This window comes from Clarias gariepinus, chromosome 2 (assembly GCF_024256425.1).
Source record: "Clarias gariepinus isolate MV-2021 ecotype Netherlands chromosome 2, CGAR_prim_01v2, whole genome shotgun sequence".
NCBI classification, from domain to species: domain Eukaryota; kingdom Metazoa; phylum Chordata; class Actinopteri; order Siluriformes; family Clariidae; genus Clarias; species Clarias gariepinus.
In genome coordinates, this window is record NC_071101.1 from 48,792,501 (window position 1) to 48,812,500 (window position 20,000).

Below are 20,000 nucleotides of genomic sequence, written 5' to 3' on the forward strand. Positions count from 1 at the left end.
GGGGTGTGTGTGGGTGTGTGTGTGTGTGTATTTATTTGTGTGTGTGTGTATTCCTGTGTGTTTTTTAAGTATTTTTAAAAACCTGTCAAAATTTACTTTTGTTTTTGTTTACATGTGGCTGCAAGTAAATTGTTTACAAGAACATAAACACACACACACACATACACACACAGGACTGAGTAAGATTAAATGGAGAAGGTGAATTGGACCTAAAAGCTTCTTAAGACTATTAATGGGAGGGAAGTGGAACAAGACACACACACACGCACACACACACGCACACGCACACACACACACACACTGTTAGACTAATCTGATCTAAAAGCCGCTCACATGTTATAATAATAATAACAATAATAATAATAATAATAACAATAAAAACAACAATAATAATAATAATGTGCTGTATAATAATAATAATAATAATAATAATAATAAAAACAACAACAACAATAATAATAATGATAAGTGCTGTATAATAATAATAATTATAATAACAATAACAACAACAATAATAATAATAATAATAATAATAAGTGCTGTATAATAATAATCAGAAGATGACATGAGTGTGAATGAGACAGTGTGTGTGAATATGAATCCCAGTGTCTACACTCAGACACAGTGTTGTATTACTTATGAAATTTACAAACGCATCATGAAATGAAAGTAATATACACAGCTGTAAGTAGGACGCGTGATGCTCTTAAGGAGTTTCCTTTTATTACTTTTTATTAGAATTTAGCTTTTATCACTGTTACATGAACGCTGTGTCTCAGTGTCACACATTACTGTAATAAACACATGATTTATTAATAAACACAGTGAAGTAACTGATGAGTGGAGAGAGAGAGAGAGAGGGAGCGCGCGAGTGTGTGCTGGAGCACCTGGTGTAGAGCCTCTTAGAACAGCTAGTGTGTGGGGCTCTACATGCTCTGTTGACATGACTCCACACACACACACACACACACGAGCATGAGTTGAGTGATGAGTAATGAATCAGCCCGAGTGGTGTGTGTTGCAGCTCCCATCCTGGAGGAGTACGACGGGAACGAGGCCGTCCTGAACGACACGGCCACCACCATCACCATACTGCTCAAACCCGCGCAGGCTAAAGGAGCTCCCATCAGGTGTGTGTGTACAGTGTGTACAGTGTGTGTGTGTACAGTGTTAGTCCTGGCCTAGTCACAGGTCTAGTCCCGACACCAAACCAGGTCAGAAGGTCCTTCTTCACTCGGGGTTTGTTTTCGCTGCTGCTTTGAGTTTTATACTGTAATTTGCTGTTATTGTAGTTTTTTTTTGCTCTTTTTCTTTAAACGTTGCCGGTATCGACACCATCCTGCACTGCTGTAAAGCTGACTCTCAATTCACTCGTTTCTCTATCATTGAAATGCACTTCTTATTAGTTTCTATATCTTCAGCTTAAGCATTTTATTTTAGTTGAAATTTATTTTTAAGGTTGTTTTACTTCTTTTCGTATCTTGTAAACAAAAAAAAAAGAGAAAATATCCTATAAAAATAGTCAACGTGTTAATTGAATAATAATAGACATCAATTTAGTCAAATTATGTATAGTTTTCCAACAGTTTCCAGTTATTGTAGTTTTTTTTTTTTTTTTAAGTTAAAGTTCTTTCTTTGTTTTTTTCTTTCTCTTTAATAAAGGTTAGGGTTTATTGTTATAAATAAACAAAATTATCTGCAAATAGAAAAGAAATTGTCACTCAAGTCTGATATTGAGTCTGGACACATTTATGTAAAATGTCTTACCATAATTAAGAAATTACAACAACCAAATATAAGATTCTTCTTCTTCTTCTTTTTCTTCTTATTATTATTAATACGCTGTTTCTATGACATTTTATAAATCTTACGCTAAAATGTCTTGCTATATTGGCAGATGACCCTAACCCTAACCCTAACCCATCTATTGAGAAATTTATGCAAACAAATAATTAAAATTTGTTTAGAAATAAGCTTTATAATGTTATATTAGCTTTGTTGTATTTTTTTCTGTTAAGCAATTTCTGGTAATTTGACTGGATTTTTTTTCCTTTTTAAACGTAGTTTTAAGTTTTAGTTTTTTTAGTTTTTAAATTGAAGGTTTTAGTTTAATTCCCGTTCTTGTCCTGCGTCTGGCTTGACGCGCGGCCCTGTTTTTGAGTTAGATATGAGCTAGCTGTGGTCTCGTCTCAGCCTGGGATGAACCCTCGTAGTCCTTCGATGGGACGTTAGCAGTGAAGTGTGTTACGTTTCCCAGCGAGTGAGGTTAGGGTTAGAGGCTTTACCTGGGCAGGATGTAGCTCTTATAGAACGAGAGGGTGGTTATTCTCAACAGCTCTACCAACAGCATGAAGAAGGTCCAGGTGGACCAGGACTCGACGTTACTGATGTACGGCCGTTTTATTGAACTCTGTACATGAGGACGCAGCTCTCCTGCATACACTTTATCATTGAACTATGGGGGTGTAATTACTTTTTGCACGTCTGTGTTCTGCTATAAAAGAGAAAGTGTTTGTAATCAGACTGTCATCCAGATAAGGGATGGGTTTCCTTCTGTGTGTGTGTGTGTGTGTGTGTGTGTGTGTGTGTGTGTGTGTGTGTGTGTGTGTGAGAGGGATTATAGCAGATATTGTTGACAGATTAAAGGGATTAAAGCGTATCAGCGTTGTTAAGTCTTGTGTCTTTACGCTAAGCCCTGATTGGGATTCGGGGGATCGTCACCGCCGCTTTGCGAATTATTAAAAATGGTTCCTCACACATTCTGCCTTATTCATTTATTCATATATTTATTTATTAATTTATTTATTTATTCCTTCTCTGACTTTGTGATAAATTTTCTTGTTTCTTTGCACAACGTGCGCTCTGTCGTCATGCAGACCTAGCTGCTGAGGGAGACAGACGGCCTGGTTGTTTACAGGAGAGATAGTTAAGGTGTGTGTGTGTGTGTGTGTGTGTGTGTGTGTGTGTGTGTGTGTGTGTGTGTGTGTGTGAGAGAAAGAGAGAGAGAGTGCGAGACAGAGAGACCATCTGCTGTGGTCATTTGTAACAGTTTGCCATTGACAGGTGAGACAGACAGACAGACAGACAGACAGACAGACAGTCAGACAGTCAGACAGACAGACAGACAGGGTGTTTTAAGGGACTGGCAGTCCATCTGTAGAAATATTATGGGATGCTGGATCGTTAAACTCAAACACACAAACACACACAGATTGCTGGTTTATTGACTTGCTTGTTTTTATTTTGCTATTTTTTAAAGAGGTTATACAGAGCATATGCAGACAGCGGGAGAGATTGGACAGACAGACAATGAGTATAGAATATTAATGGACAGGTGACGATAGGCGGACAGAGAGGTGAGTAGGTGGATAAACAGCCGGATAGACAGATATGGAACAAGGGGATACAGATAAATGAAAAAGCCTGACGGGTAAACATGTAGATGGATGGACAGACTAGTAGGTATTTGGACAGGTAGATATAAATGGACAGGTAGACAGGTGGGTTTTTTGGATGGATAGACAGGTGGATGGATGCATGGATGGATAGCTAGACAAGCTGGGATTATAGAAGACTATTCGGACAGGTAAATAGACTGACAGAAAAATAGGTGGCAAGATGGATAGATACCCAAGCAGACAGATAGACAGATGGACAACCAGGCCAAAAATGGCAGAAGACAGATGAGTAGCTTAATAGGCATAATAGTAGCTAGATGAACAGCTATATAGTTGTATAGATGGACAGACTAATAGGTAGATGGACAAGTAGGGCGGTGGATAGATGGACAGGTTGAGAGGTGGATAGATGGACAGGTTTAGAGGTGGATAGATGGACAGGTTGAGAGGTGGATAGATGGACAGGTAGAGAGGTGGATAGATGTACAAAAAGACAGGTGGATAGATGAACAGGTGGATAGATGGACCCCTAGATGGTGGATAGATGGATAGAACAAATGGACAGATAGACAGATGGATAGGACAGATGGATAGAACAGATAGACAGATACACAGATGGGTTGATTGAGATGTAGACAGATGGGTTGATGGACAGATGGATAGATCTTTAGGTGGACAGGAAGTTAGATGTTCAGGTGGACAGGTAGTCAGACTGGGTTGATGGACAGATAGACAGACGGGTTGATTGATCGACAGGTGAACAGGTAGACAGACGGGTTGATGGACAGGTAGACCAGACAGGTTGATGGACAGGGGGACAGACGGATAGATGGACAGATAGATAGATGGACAGGTAGACAGATGGGTTGATGGACAGGTAGACAGATAGGTTTATGGACAGGTAGACAGACGGGTTGATGGACAGGTAGACAGACGGGTTGATGGACAGGTAGACAGACGGGTTGATGGACAGGTAGACAGACGGGTTGATGGACAGGTAGACAGACGGGTTGATGGACAGGTAGACAGATGGGTTGATGGACAGGTAGACAGATGGGTTGATGGACAGGTAGACAGATGGGTTGATGGCCAGGTAGACAGGTAGACAGATGGGTTGATGGACAGGTAGACAGATGGGTTGATGGACAGGTAGACAGGTGGGTTGATGGACAGGTAGACAGACGGGTTGATGGACAGGTAGACAGACGGGTTGATGGACAGGTAGACAGACGGGTTGATGGACAGGTAGACAGACGGGTTGATGGACAGGTAGACAGATGGGTTGATGGACAGGTAGACAGGTAGACAGATGGGTTGATGGACTGATGGACAGGTAGACAGATGGGTTGATGGACAGGTAGACAGATGGGTTGATGGACAGGTAGACAGATGGGTTGATGGACAGGTAGACAGGTGGGTTGATGGACAGGTAGACAGACGGGTTGATGGACAGGTAGACAGACGGGTTGATGGACAGGTAGACAGACGGGTTGATGGACAGGTAGACAGACGGGTTGATGGACAGGTAGACAGACGGGTTGATGGACAGGTAGACAGATGGGTTGATGGACAGGTAGACAGGTAGACAGATGGGTTGATGGACTGATGGACAGGTAGACAGATGGGTTGATGGACAGGTAGACAGATGGGTTGATGGACAGGTAGACAGGTGGACAGATGGACAGACTGGATAAACTGGCCGTGCAGCTACAGATACATGATGGTGAGGAAGAAATGAGAATTAAAATAAAACAACAACGAGCAGAGAAACCTCTCCCTCCTACCCGCGGCTCACCTTGAGGGAAATGCCTGTGCTGATGCGAGCTGTAATTATGTCCTGATTATTATCTCATAACGCTAAAGTAATGAGGTAATGGACGTGTGAGGAGATTTATAGACATCACTTTCATTCAGTGTCAGTGTAAAGATGTGTGCGAACAGAACGGATCAACAGCACTACTACCTCCTCTTTATATTCCGCCTCGACTGATTGGTCGGTTGGTTGTGTGTCAGTGCCTACCAGATTGTGGTGGAGGAGCTGAACCCTCACCGATCGCGCAGGGACGCCGGGCCCCTCGAGTGTTTCCAGGTTCCCGTGTCATACCAGACGGCCTCCAGCTCCGGCTCTCCGTACTACTTCGCGGCAGAGCTTCCTCCTGGGAGTCTTCCAGAACCGGCTCCTTTCACCGTGGGAGACAACAAGACGTACCGCGGCTACTGGAACGCTCCGCTCGCCCCACGCAAAAACTACAACATTTACTTCCAGGCAGTGAGCAGTGTGGAGAAGGTCAGCATGCACACACACACACACACACACAATGTTTCTCAGTTGGAATGTATTACTCATTACTGCTGTCCCGCATTCTAATTCAATAGAGTAAAATCTATTAATGCCCACGTCACTTCACTTAATGGTGCACTTATTTTATTTTTCCATAACGTACGCACTGCCTTAGACATCGTTTAACAAAGCATTAGTACATGCATTAGAAGATTTTAACATTTAAAGATTTCCACATGTAAGGTTTTTATGAATGACGAGATATGCTCCTTTAGAAATAAAGAACTCGGGTAACATTAGCTAATGTAACTGTAAGGCTTCACTCTGAATTAAATCGATGATGTCATTGGTATTTAGTGTAAATAGTGTTATAATTTATAATAAGTTATTATAGATAATCAACTTGCATAAAGTGCATTTTTTTTTAAAAATATGTCCCCTCTCGTTTGGTAGATTTTCAGTACAAGAGCGGCTACTTAGTTTGTTTGCATCAGTCAGGTGTTTTACTGCTACAGTCTCATCACTGTACTATGCTCGGAGTTTATTACTCCTTCATTCACCAGAATCGTCTGCAGTTCCGGTTTGACTTGAACACACGGGACCAAATGCTAGCCCGTCTGGTCCGATTCTACAGAAAAGCCAATGTAACACAAATTACTAACAATAAAAAGTCGTCCGCTGTAAAAATGCACCAGAACACCCAGTGCACCACAGCCCACCGCATACTGGGCCCATCAGGCCCATGGCCACTGACCCAGACTCCAAACTCCACAGATCCCAATCCGATCGAGCCCCATGGGATATGCTGGACGAACAAGTCCGATCCACGGAGGCCCCGCCCGCAGCACCCAAATGATCCGCTGCTAACATCCTGGTGCCGGACACCACAGCTTCCCCTGGAGGCCCTGCGGAACAATCCCCCCCACCCCACCCCCCCACCCCCACATGGGGGCCAGAGCGGGGCCAAGTGGATTTAATGTTCATACACGCTTACAGTCATCCATTTATTTATCAATTCACCCGTCCATTTGTCTATTCATCCATCCATCATCCAGCGATGTATACATTCATCCATCCATCAATTAATTGATTGATTGATTAATTAATTAATTCATTAATTCATGAGTCTAAGCAGAGATGCCTGGATAAACATTATTAAAATTCTCTGTTTTTTTTTTTCTTTTCATTTTGATCTTTCATAATTCATTATATTCCTGAAAACAATAATGTGGAATAATTTTGAATTTCAAATGCATGCTGATTGGTAATTATTTTAACTGAGCTCTTTCTGTGTGTGTGTATGTGTGTGTGTGTGTGTGTGTGTGTGTGTGTGTGTGTGTGTGTTACTTTTTATTTTCCTCCACAGGAAACGAAGACGCAGTGTTTGAAATTGGCATCTAAAGGTGAGAACCTGCTTTATTGCTTTTCATTCCGAGGTTCTCTTCGGAATGGCGGGACTGGACATATTGCTTATTTCCTGTCTCTTGCTCTCATGCCCACATGGACAGTCTGACACACACACACACACACACACACACACACACACACACACATATACACACATACTCGCGCTGTCTCTTTGCAGTGAAAGCTTATTTGTGATCTCCGTGACATATTTGCTGGTGAAGCACCTTGCTCTGCTGATGTGCTGTTTTCACGGCTGCGTGAGGACAAACCGAGCCAATCGCCATGATTTGTGCTTCATCAGAGATTTTCAATAATCCGCACTTTTCATCTGTCTCCTAAAATATCAGACAAGTGGTGATCTGCGCCAGCGTGCACTCATCTCCTCAAATTAATGTGCTAGAAGACTGGCTCAGCCTTCCGCTACAGCCCAAGAAACATTCCTTAAGATATTCTCAACAAATGTTTGGCCACGTTTTTAGACTACACGTGATTTTCAGTAAAGGAATTATATAAAAACAAATTTTAATACAACATGTGCCCTAATCCTGCTCTCTGTTTATTAAATGTACATCTGTGACTGCTTCAGTGTTAGTATAACTGATAACCTGCTGTTCTTTCAAATCTGTGGTTCCTCTGCCCGGTGTTCCCTACGTCCAATATGTCCTAGTCCAGTGTCCCTTAGCTCCATGTTCCCTCAGCCCAGTGTTATGTTCCCTTAGCCGGACAATTCTTTATCTCTGTTTCCACATCTTTGTCTTCCTTCAAATTGGTTTTCCCTCAGCTCCATGTCCCCTCAACCCAGTTGTCCCTCCCACTGGTTGCAACTTTTCCCAAAGGTCCCTTTGCCCAGTTGTCCCTCAACCTGGGCATCTATTAGTCTGGTAGACCTTCAGCCCAGTGGTCCCTCAGTCTGGTAGTCTATTGATCCAGTAGTCCCTTGATCCAGTAGTCCATCAGCCTGATGGTCTCTCACCCCAGTGGTCTGTCAGCCCTGTGGTCCCTGAGCACCATAGGGTAAAAGTATTTAAACAGCTTCTAAAGTGGGAACTAACACACAATTCTTATCTTTTTAACACGTCATCCAAGTGGTTATTGCCTTCCAATTGAATCTTGTAGGGACATAAGATCATAAGAAATTAGGACATAGGAGTAAATAGGACACTCAAAACATGTTACGTCCTTGAAAATAGATGACCCTGGCAATATGCAACGTTAAGGACATAAGAAACAAAAAATCTAGCACCTTGAAAATGTAAGGAGCTTTAAAAAAGAGACCTGAGAGTGTGAGACCTTACATAGGACACTGGGAACACAGAATTTATAGACCACAGAGCCTAGGGAATATGGAACCTTGGGAACATAAGACCTTGAGAACGTAGGGTCTACAATTCATAAGATGCAGAAGGCTACATTCGGTCTTTTAAAATGTGGCACCACAAGTGTGTAGAACCCTGGATACGATGGTCCCTAAGAGAAAGTGCCTTGAGGACATGGAAGTATAGCACCTTGGTAATGTTCCCTGAGATTATATGGTTTTTATGACGTACTGTTGGACCACCGGAATAACTAGAAATAACACACATACTTTTTCCGGGCCGCTCCATTGTTCAGCGAGACGTGTGTTTGTTATGGTGTTAGCTCCAGGACATATGGTGCGCTTCTCAGCCCGGTGCAGTGCTAATGCGTATTTGTGCTGCTTTATCTGGGATTTTTTTTTTTTTAAGTGCAGTTGGAGGATTTTGAAAGTGCTATGGCTTGGAAATTAACGAAAGTGCTGCTAGCTAATCCATAGCCAGCTGGACGAGCATTAGCACGTAGAGGTTCTCTAGGGGACAAGCCGTGATGGGGACAGTCCGTCTCATATGCTCTTTAAACTGTTAATCCCCTCCGAGTGTCATCTCGATGATTGTCTGAGTGCCATGTGTTTTGATATCGCAGTTTATAATTTTATCGTGAGCTCGCAACTGAATTCATTAGTGGTGGAAACATGAAACACTAGTCTTGTATGGATACACTACATCAATTGACTGTGTAACACTTATTTCATCAATTCTATTCTAGTCATAATATGGTTTTTGTTATGATAAAAGTAGAAAAGATTTTTGTTTAAAAAAAATCATAGTGTTTGACACTATGCATGATGGGAGCATCGCTTCGCGTCCTTCCCTTCTCACCCTGACACGCCCATCACTCTGGAATAGCCTCAGTCTGGACTCATCAGGTCACATGACCTTTTTACATCCCTCCAAAGTCCAGCTGCACGTTTTTTTCTCTAATGAGGCCTTCTTATGGACACACAGCTGTTTAGTCCCAGTTCTGTGAGTTCTCATCACATGTATGGAGATACTTTTACTTTCATTATTAAACATAGTTCTGGATTTTACTGTTGATGGTTCAGCACTATCCTTAACCCTGTTTCAAATCTTCTTTGCTTGACGCAGCCCAATAATTTGACCCTTCTGGAATGGCTCTCTCTTTCAGCCAGGCGAAGTACGGTTTTTCTACAAATATGTGATTTCACTTAAGGTACTGCTACTGGCACTGGATACCAAATACAGTTCTTTTCCTGATTAAGGGTCGACTTTTGGCTCGCGTTCCTGACTAAGGATCTAAATGAATTAGTCCTGACTTTATTCTTCAGACCTCAGGAGTTATCCTTAAGCTCAGACTGAATTTTGGGCTGTTATCCAGCTAAGAATTCGAGCTGATATAATTTACAATGATTTTTGGACTTAAACTAAAGTTAACAATCTGCAAACGAAACATTCATATGGTTAGTCTTGAAATAACAGCATAAAAACAGAATCAGTGTAAATTAGCTTCGCGAGTTATCTACTGTAGCTAACAATGAGGTCTTGAGCAAGTAATATTCATTCTTGTCAAGTTATCTAAAGTAAAATGCACACTTCCGAAGGTTGTAAGTTATCCAGCTTAAGATATTTAAAAAAAAATTAAGCGTAAGTTTAGTCCTAGTTTATTAAGCTAAACAGTTTAACATTCTCTTGAAATTAATTTCCAAAAAGTTCATTCTTAACTCGAGTCAAGTTTATCCAGCTGAATTATTTCCAGTTTTCGAATTAAAGTTGTCCAGCTACAGGTTTTCTATTTTCAATCCTAAAGTATTTTGGCTTTAGGTTTTTTTTTTTTTTTCTCCCAGCCATAATTACGTTTCTATTCAGTCTTGACAATAGGCTTAATTTCTCGAGACTGTGAGAACGTCCGGCTATGACGACCTTCAGGTTTAATTCTTTTTGCCGAACTGCTTTCTGTTTTAAAGCCAGTGATTAAGTTCAAAGTTACCAGGTACTAATACAGAGAAACAATGAAAGGGAAATTGCAACACACACACACACACACACACACACACGCAGTAATAGAGTCTCACGAGGATGATGTTAAATATATATTTGCGAGCTGCAGAGGCATGTCCGTGATTGACATTAAAGTTAGGATTAATTTATCCTGGTGACTGAGAAATCCTTAAAAGACATCCCCCGAGGAAGAGTGCAGGTTAAATCATCCCGCTCGGCTCCTCGGACGGCGGACGGTGTTCGGGGCTCTCAGCAGAGCGTGGGGTATTACAGTACGGAGGAGACGCTCGGCCCCAGAGCCGCACCTGACGGATGGAGTATGAAAGCGTTTGTTATTATAGATTTGCTGTTGTCATTAATTATGCTCCATCTCTGCCTTTCTTGCGGGAGATAACATAATAAAAGCAGCGAGCTGGAAGCTCGCGGCGGTCGCGCACAGAATTTGATACGCTCCGTGTCATGTACCGTTAGCGGGAGGGGGAAATAGATTTTCATTTTAGGCGAGCAGTTTTATCTCCGAAATGGATGTAATCCAATTTCATTTGAATTTCTTCCAGTACGTTTTTTTTTCTTCTTCTCGACACCCGTGTTTATGAGAGTTGACGCTGGTGTAAGTGTTTTGGCAGGAGAGAGAGGGATTCGTGTCTGTACCAATACTGCACAGCATCAAATCTTACACACACACACTTAAACACACACACACACACACACCAAGTCACCTTTTAACCCCAATGTCACAATTCATCCAGAGCTCTTCTTTGTGCTTTTGTGTGTGTGTGTGTGTGTGTGTGCCCTAAAATTACACACATGCACACATTTTCTGCACCAGTAACGTCATTGTGGCAATGTATCATCTAAGACTGACCTCAAAACCAGCTTCAGAGAAACACATTGTCCAGGAACTACTTTTTAATGTCTTATCCAAGTACCGAATGAAGCGAGTGAGAAAATCGAGGGTTAAACCAGCCTTAATTTTCACGTGCTGTTGATAATAAAGCATCTAGAACATAAGCTAAGCTAGTTAGTCAGAACTGGTGTACGGTGTACGTGAAATAAACTAAACCCGTGAAATAAACCTGAATAGCTACAGTAAATGATATAAAAGATTTTAAACTTAAAGAACCTGTAGCTAATATTATGTACTGCTAAATTAATCTGTATAGTTCATTCCATACTGTATATTATAATAATATTAAATTATATTAAATTATCTACAGAACTTTTTGGTAAGAATTTTATATAAACTAACTGTATAAAAATCACGTAGAGCTTTAATTACGGAAGCTGGATGGGTTAAAATCAATATCAATAGAGGATTATCTGTGAAACCTGCGATGAAGTTTATAGTTTTGTTTATTTAGTGAAAATTCTAAACACAATTTATGTAGTTAAAAATTATTTACAGAATTTATGTAAATAATTTTAAGTAAAATTTTAAGTTTTAAGTTTAAAAACTTAAGTTTTAAGTTTTAAGTTTAAATAAAGGTATGTAGGGGACAGGGGTAGCTCAGTGGTTAAGGCATTGGACTACGGTTCGGAAGATCCCAGGTTCAAACCCTACAACCACCAAGTTGCCACTGTTGGGCCCTTGAGCAAGGCCCTTAACCCTCAACTGCTCAGATGTATAATGAGATAAAAATGTAAGTCGCTCTGGATAAGAGCGTCTGCCAAATGCCTAAATGTAAATGTAAATGTAAACAATTTACAGAATATATATATATATATATATATTATATTATATTATATAATTGTAACTATATATATATATATATATATATATATAGTTACAATTATATACCAGATTAAAATATATATATATATATATATATATATACAGAATTTATATAATTGTATGTATATAATGTATATAGTTGACTTTATGTAGTTAAAATTATCTACAGAATTTAGCTGATTATTTATATATATATATATATATATATATATACCAAATGTATACAGTTAAAAAAAAATTACAGAATTTACATGGATGTAAATAAAAATAATTAATGTACAGAATTTCTGTAGTAAAATAACAGTACAGTTTATCTAGTTAAAATGATATGCAGTATTTATATTGTAAGATTATACACAGATCTAGTCTCAGTATTCCAGGACCTGTAACTATAAAGCTAAAATCAACTTATTTAACATCACACACACACACACACACACACACACAGACGAAGAGATAGAAATACAGCAGGAGGAAGTGGAGTGAAAGTAGGCCGGTGTTTAAAAGCCACGTACACACTCGCTCCAGGTCGCTGCGTTGTTAATAAAAGCTGTCGCTGTTTCACGCTAACCTCGCGAGCGCTCTGTGTGAGAGGAGCACAATAACCGTCCGGGTCGATGCTCACTGACACTGCCGTAATGGCTTCATTGTTAGCTTGTAAAGTACATTAGTGTGTATTTACAGGGTTCTACACACACACGCACACACACACACACACACGCACACAGTGCCGCATTAAAAGAGTGCATATGTGTGTGTGTGTGTGTGTTACAGCTCGATAATTCAGCGTGTCCTTTTATGAGTGTCGTGTCCAGCAGAAGTGCACTTCCTAATGGATCTGTGTGTTTATGTTTACGGATTCTAACGCTAAAATGCCATTTCTTTTCTCCTTTTTTTACTACGACTGACTCATCAGACATGTGCCTACCTACAGGACGCGCAGAGAGCTCTTAGCTAGCTAGTACGCGTAATCCTAATTCCGATGTTAATGAGTGGATTGTATTTACACATGCTCCCACGCTATCTGGCTAAGCGGCTATTTATGTAACGCTAGCTTGTAATTCATTTTACATTCGTTACATTACTTAGATAGTTGTTTATTTATTTATTTACTGTATTTTCTTTTTTTTTTTTTTTTAATCAGTTAAGCATTTTCGAAGTGAACACTGGGCAGTTTATTTTAAAAGTTCGTATTACAGTATTTAAAGATAACTTTCTAATACATTTGCGGTACCGCTAGCTAGCTTGTTATTAAATTAGCTCAGATGTGAGGTTTTTATTGTTCAATATTTTTTTATATGTTATAAGAATGAAATACAGTTTAGTTAGACTTTAGTTAGCCTTCAGCATCACGCAGGATTCAAACTTGCGATCATTACCAGCTCATTACCGCGGTGCCACTGGGAAGCACAATTTGTAGTTTTTAATCAACCCGCAAGCTAGCATGACTAGCAATGACTGAGAAATGAGCATTATTAAAGGGATTATAAATAAATAAATAAGAAAATGAGGTTATATGGTTATAAACCGACACCTCGGTTCTGTCCTTCGCCCTGTGCAGGAGCCACAGAGGAGCTGGAGGTGATTCCCGACCCGGCGAAACAGACGGACAGCGTGGTGAAAATCGCCGGGATTAGCGCCGCCGTGCTGGTGTTCATCCTGCTGCTGCTCATGGCCATCTTACTGGTGAAGAAAAGGTGAGAGGATTTATTCTCTCTCTCTCTCTTTATCTAGCTCTCTGTTTTTACATTACACACCATCTCCATGTTCATCACACACGCACACACACATCTGTACAGCTGCACTGCTACATGCTAACCACTCGGTGGCAGCACTGAGCTGAAGTCAGGAAGTGTGTGTGTGTGTGCTGCTTGTTTTCCTCTGATGGCGCGTGTGTTTTATTCCCCTTACACCATAGCGACACACACACACACACAAACACACACACACACAAACACACACACACAAAGCTCTCCTCTCTTACTGTTTGTTTAATAACGCCATCGTGTGTCTGACCGCATCTCTCTCTCTCTCTCTCTCTCTTTTCTCCCTAAATTCTTTCATTTTTTTTTATTTTCTTTCTGTCTCTGCTTTCATTGTTTTTTCTTTCTTAACGTCTCTTTCTCCGTTTCTATTATCAGTCTCTGTCCTCCTTCTGCTGTCTCTCCATCCCCATATTATATTTTCTCATTTTTTCTCTTCGTCTATGTTTTCTTTCCTTTTTCCTCTCTCTATCTCTGTTTCAATCTTTCTGTCTATTCGTTCCTTTCCAGTTTTAAATGATCTCTCTCTCTCTATCTCTCTCTCTCTCACACACACACACACACACACACACACACACAGACACACGCACACACACAGTCTTTCGCCCGTCTCGCTGTAAAAGTGCATTTCTGGGGTTGAGTAAATGAGAATTTATAACATTATCATATCTCTGTGTGTGTGTGTGTGTGTGTGTGTGTGTGTGTGTGAGCGGTGACGCTGATGACGAGTGTGTATCTTGGCTCAGCTCGTGGCGGTTGGGTGGCGCTGGCGTGAAGCCCTCCTGGACCAGATCCAGACTCAATGCTCGCTTAGTGAATTTTCCCGCAGAGAGACCTTTCATAAAAATAAACACGGCTCGGATCGTTCGAATCGAACCTACGGTCAGTGACGCGCCGCGACGCTCATCAGTATCGGCCGGGCGTTGATATTACACCATGCCGGACCTCCTGAGTGTCACGTGTTCCCACACGTTCCTGAAGCCGATCCTCATCGTGGGATAATAAAACATCCCAGTGATAACATTGTTTTTACGAAGCGCGTCAGCCAAGCTAACACTCGGTGCCGTTATAACGCCGAATCAGGGGCGTTCGAGTCAAACCGGGACTTATTTCTGGTGAGTAAAGACGTAAAAACAGGTGATTGATATTAACAGAAGACTTTAATTACCGTACGGTGATGAGACGTCCCCTGTGCGGTCCTGACCTCACTCCAAGACATTCCCACATGTTCGGGACATTTAAGGAGTTCCTGGGGGGCCGGCGTTTCAGATCACGACAGAACTGTGTTCTTTTATTCTGTACAATCCCACTTTGACTCGAACGCCCCGTCTTGTATTGCAGCAAGCGTTCTCCGATTGTCTCCGGGGTTAAATGAAGCCGTTAGTGCTTCTCGATACAGATGAGGGAGGATAAATATGATGTGTTTAATTGTTCTCTTTTTGAAACAAAGCCATGTCATGTTCTATCCGTTCTTCAACTCCATGAAACACTTTTCACAGTTTTTCCATTTCCCCCCTGTAAAGTTTGCTTTTTATTTTCTGCTACCACACTGCCCCCTGGTGTACACACTCGTACACACGGTGACGGCAACGTGTGTGCCAAATCCTCAGCTCCTGAAGTACAGAGGGGCTCTTATATACACCCATGGCTCTTTTTTCTTTCTTTCTTTCTTATTTTCTCCTCCATTCTGCAATCATGAATCTTCTTTCTCTTTTGGATCGTTGGGAATTGGTTTGGACTGAAACTCGCTGATTTTCCGCGGGTCCGTGCAGGAGCGATGTCTGATGTGTTTAAGCTTGGCCTTTGAGAGATACTGCATCTTTAAAATGGTGGTTACGACCATGATTGTTTTTGTTTGTTTCGTTTTGTTTAAATCGGGATGCCTGCTGCGTAGGTGTGTAATTTGCTAAACTTTTTTATATATATATATATATATATTACATATTTTGTGAATAGCTGTGGGTTTTTCTTCCTGGATTAAAGACTGATGAATCGGACAGATGTAATCAGAAACAGACTGTAGGGCGGGGCGATATGAGGAAAATATCACATGACGATATTCAAAGATATTTCATGATGTAATAGATTTAGGTTTTAGCGAACAGTTTCTATACATTCCTAAACATATTTTAAAAATAGTAAACGAGAATAATTTCCAAGTTGGTTCTTATTTTTTCTATTATAAATATATAGTTATATAATATTATAAATATTCTCTATTTATCTATTATAAAATGACATCATATCTATATTTAAATGCTTAGAATTGTTTAAAAATACGAATATTTAAAACTAAAATGACATTTTTTTTATTTTAAAGTGCAAAATTTAAACATCATCGTAGCTACTTACAATAATAAAAAAAACAAGATATAAGGTATTTTCACAGTATTATTGATGATGTCATCATATCGCCCAGCTCTACTGTAACTTCATTTAGTTATTATTGAGGCGCGCATGTTAAGAGTTAAATTAAAGAAACAGAAAAGTGGCAAATTTACTTTGAGATAGTGTCCAAAATAGTAAAATAAATAAATCAATTAATTTATTAAAAGTAAATAAATAAAAATTAAAGAATTAAATTGCTGAGGTGTTTTTATTTTACTTTAAAATATATTTATATTATTTATTGTTTTTGTTTTTTTAGGTTGCATGCGAATTGTTCACTAATGCTGCGTTTAATTAATGAGATCCAAACGATTATTTATTATTATTATTATTATTATTATTATTATTTTTATAATAAACCAAGGCACAATTTGCTGCTTCTGTTGGAAAGAGTGTTTGCATTGACCCGTATTCTCTATTTTCTTCATTCTGTTTGTGCTGTTTGCTGTTTTTTCTCACTCGCTCGCCAGGAGGACCTACTATTCTTACTCATATTACCTGTAAGTAAACAGAAACCGAAGGGTGCTGCTTAAAGCCGAGTCCAGGGCTTGTTGGTCTTTGTCTCTCCTCGGTTAGTTCTGTTAGTGTTTTAAAGATGCAGTATCCTTTTTTCAAGTGACTTCCCGCTTTTCAAGCAAGCAAGCAAGCAAGCAAGCGAGCGATCACAATCACAACGATCACGCTGCCATGATTCCCAGCTCCAGCGACATGCTCCGTGCTCTCCATGACCCGAGCGCTGTGTTAGTTGAAAAAAGAATGCTGCATTTGTGTCTGTCTTTTTTTTTATTCATTTCTTTTTTTTTTCTTTTCCTCTTTCATTCTTTCTTACTTTTGTTGGTGTTGCGTGTGCATGTGTGTGTACGTGTGTGTCGGGTTATCACACATCATTCATCCCTTAGTACCTTCTTACACACTCACCGGTGTACACTATATACCGTATATGTTTTTTTTTTTTTTTTGTTTTTTTTTTTGTTTCCATATTGTTGCGTCTGAGTTTATGGGCAGAGCACAAAAGCAAGAAAAGGAAAAAAAGTTGATTTATTTCTGTAATTCAATTCAAAAAATTAAACTGATGTATTATATCAATTCATTTCGAGCATTTCACTTCATATCGCACTGTGTATGACTGTATCACACAGACTGATATATTTCAAGTGTTTATTTACTTAAAATTTAATGATTATGGCTTACAGCTAATAAAAAAAAACAAAAATTCAGTATCTCAGAAAATTAGAATATTGCGAAAAAGTTCAATATTGGAGGCTTATGGTGTCACAATCAGCTAATTAACTCAAAACACCTGCACTGGTTTCCTGACTCTTTAAATGGTCTCTCAGTCTGGTTCAGTGGGCCACAAAAGGTCATGGCTAAAGAAGCCGGCTGTTTACAGAGTGTCTTATCCAAGCACATTAATGGAAAGTTGAATGGAAGGAAAAAATGTGGTAGAATAAAGTGCATAAGCAACAGGGAGAACCGCAGCCTTTAGTGGATAGTGAAACTGAGCCCATTCAGGAATTTGTTGGAGCTTCTCCAGGAGTGAACAGCAGCTGGAGTCAGTGCTTTACGAGCCACCACACAGATGTATCCAGGACATGAGCTACAACTGTTGCATTCCTTGTGTCTAGCCACTCTCGGACCAGAGACGACATCAGAGGTGTCCTACCTGTCCTACCTTTTAAGGACAAAAGGACTGGACTGTTGCTCATTGGGCCTTTTCAGATGAAAAGTCAATTTTGCTTTTCATTTGGGTCTCAGAGTCTGGAGGTAGAGAGGAGAGACACAGTGTCCATTTCGCTTGAAAGCCAGTGTAAAGTGTGTTTTATCCGGTCCAAGGTCAGTGCAGACGTCTACCAGGAGGTTTTAGAGCACACTGCCAAGAGTACTAATACCTGGTTTAAGTACCATGGTATCCCTGGACTCGATTGACCAGCAAACTTGCCCGACCTAAACCCAATAAAGAATCTATCGGGTACCGTGATAAGAAAGATGTGAGACACCAGACCCAACAACGCAGAAGAACTAAAAAATGTTTTCAGAGCAACCTGGGCTTCCATACAGTAAGACCTCAGCAGTGCCACAGACTGATCACCTTCATGCCACGCCTCATTGCTGCAGTAATTCATGCAAAGCGAGCCAGTGCGAAACCAGTGCAGGTGTTTTGAGTTAATTAGCTGATTGTGACACCATGAGTCTTCAATATTGAACTTTTTCGCAATATTCTAATTTTCTGAGATACTGAATTTTTGTTTTTTTATTAGCTGTAAGCCATAATCATCAAAATGAAAGAAAATAAACACTTGCAATAATATCAGTCTGTGTGTAATGAGTCTATATATAAATTTCACTTTTTTTTCACTTAATTGAATTACTGAAATTAATCAACTTTAATCATATTCCAATTTTTTGAGAAGCACCTGTACATGAAAAAAATGTGCAAAAATAGGAAAAATCCCCAAAAGTTTCTAAATGCAGTAGACGGGACATGAAGCCCACCATGGACCTGGTTAAATACTGAACGAAGTACTGATGATCCAATCAGAAAAGTAATCGTGGCGAAATTTATCACAATACGAATCATATCATTTTGTCCAGTGTAAACACATGAAGATTTAGCTCTGGTTGTAGTCGTGGTTTGATGAAACACTGGTAAGATTACATTACAGAGTTTAGCAGTGAAAACCTTCAGCATGCTCATACAGTGATCTTCTGCTGGGTGTTTCCTTCAGACCTAAAGCTGTCTCCTCCTGTTCATTCCTCTCTCTCCTGTGTCTTGCTGGTGTTTCCTGATGTTTCGGTATCAGGCTGGCTGTTGTTCAGAAATAATAATAATCATAATAAAATGAGTAACAAAGCGATCGTTTCGTCAGGAAACTGGCGAAGAAGCGCAAGGACGCGGCGGGAAACGCGAGGCAGGAGATGACCCACATGGTGAACGCCATGGACCGGAGTTACGCCGAGCAGAACACGCTTCACACCGAGGAACCCATGACCGTCACCTTCATGGACTCGCACAGCTTCAACAACCGATGTAAGTGCAGATTCAACCTCCTTGATATATACGAAGCCTCGGCTTGGGGCGTTAGAGTCCTCCTCTGGTTGGGTGACTCAATGTGAAATACTTTCTTTTTTCTTTTCTTTTGTGGTGCACAGTTCTAGTTTTAAAATCCATTTATGATGCATTATTTTACTTTGTAAATCGCTCAAAAAATCTTCCAATAATTGTTTTAAACAAAAATGATACAATTATTTGACATTTCTTTCTTAAATATCGCCCAGGCCAAGTGAAGCCAAAGATTTTTTACTGATATTTAACCTATTTATTGTTTAATAATTTTAAAAATGAAAGATCAAATGAAAGTGTATAATTCATTTTGAACCATACATTTTTGACTCCATTATACTTTATATATATATTTTGCCACTTTATATTCAGTAGCTACAAATCTACAGTATATATAAAGTACAAAAACCCTAAAAAACGCACCTGGACCATTTTTAAAAAGTAATGATTTATTTCTTTCTTACTTGAATTTCTTTGATTTAAATTAATTTGAAAGTCAGTTTTTTTTTTTTCCTTCAGTAATAAATAGATTTCTCATCAAATGATTCAAAACCCAAACACCACACACACCCACACACACACACAAACCTACCGGGAAGTCCACGTAGGTGTGAACATTTTTATCTTCCACACTTAAAAATTTTCTTCATTTTATTTCT

General features: G+C 39.8%; 1 protein-coding gene across 11 annotated transcripts in view; it reads left to right on the forward strand.

Annotated features, from left to right (window-relative positions):
- ptprk (protein tyrosine phosphatase receptor type K) overlaps nucleotides 1-20,000 on the forward strand; it is a 124,133-nt gene that overhangs the window by 79,165 nt on the left and 24,968 nt on the right. For 7 of the 11 annotated variants that reach the window (XM_053515818.1, XM_053515825.1, XM_053515829.1 and 4 more), the window contains 6 exons: nucleotides 1,025-1,130; nucleotides 5,412-5,685; nucleotides 7,046-7,082; nucleotides 13,691-13,826; nucleotides 16,751-16,780; nucleotides 19,148-19,308. In XM_053515818.1, coding sequence (XP_053371793.1) covers nucleotides 1,025-1,130; nucleotides 5,412-5,685; nucleotides 7,046-7,082; nucleotides 13,691-13,826; nucleotides 16,751-16,780; nucleotides 19,148-19,308 — 744 coding nt within the window. The remainder of the gene's footprint in view (nucleotides 1-1,024; nucleotides 1,131-5,411; nucleotides 5,686-7,045; nucleotides 7,083-13,690; nucleotides 13,827-16,750; nucleotides 16,781-19,147; nucleotides 19,309-20,000) is intronic. The other 4 variants (XM_053515859.1, XM_053515905.1, XM_053515885.1 and 1 more) reach the window with 1 other exon arrangement.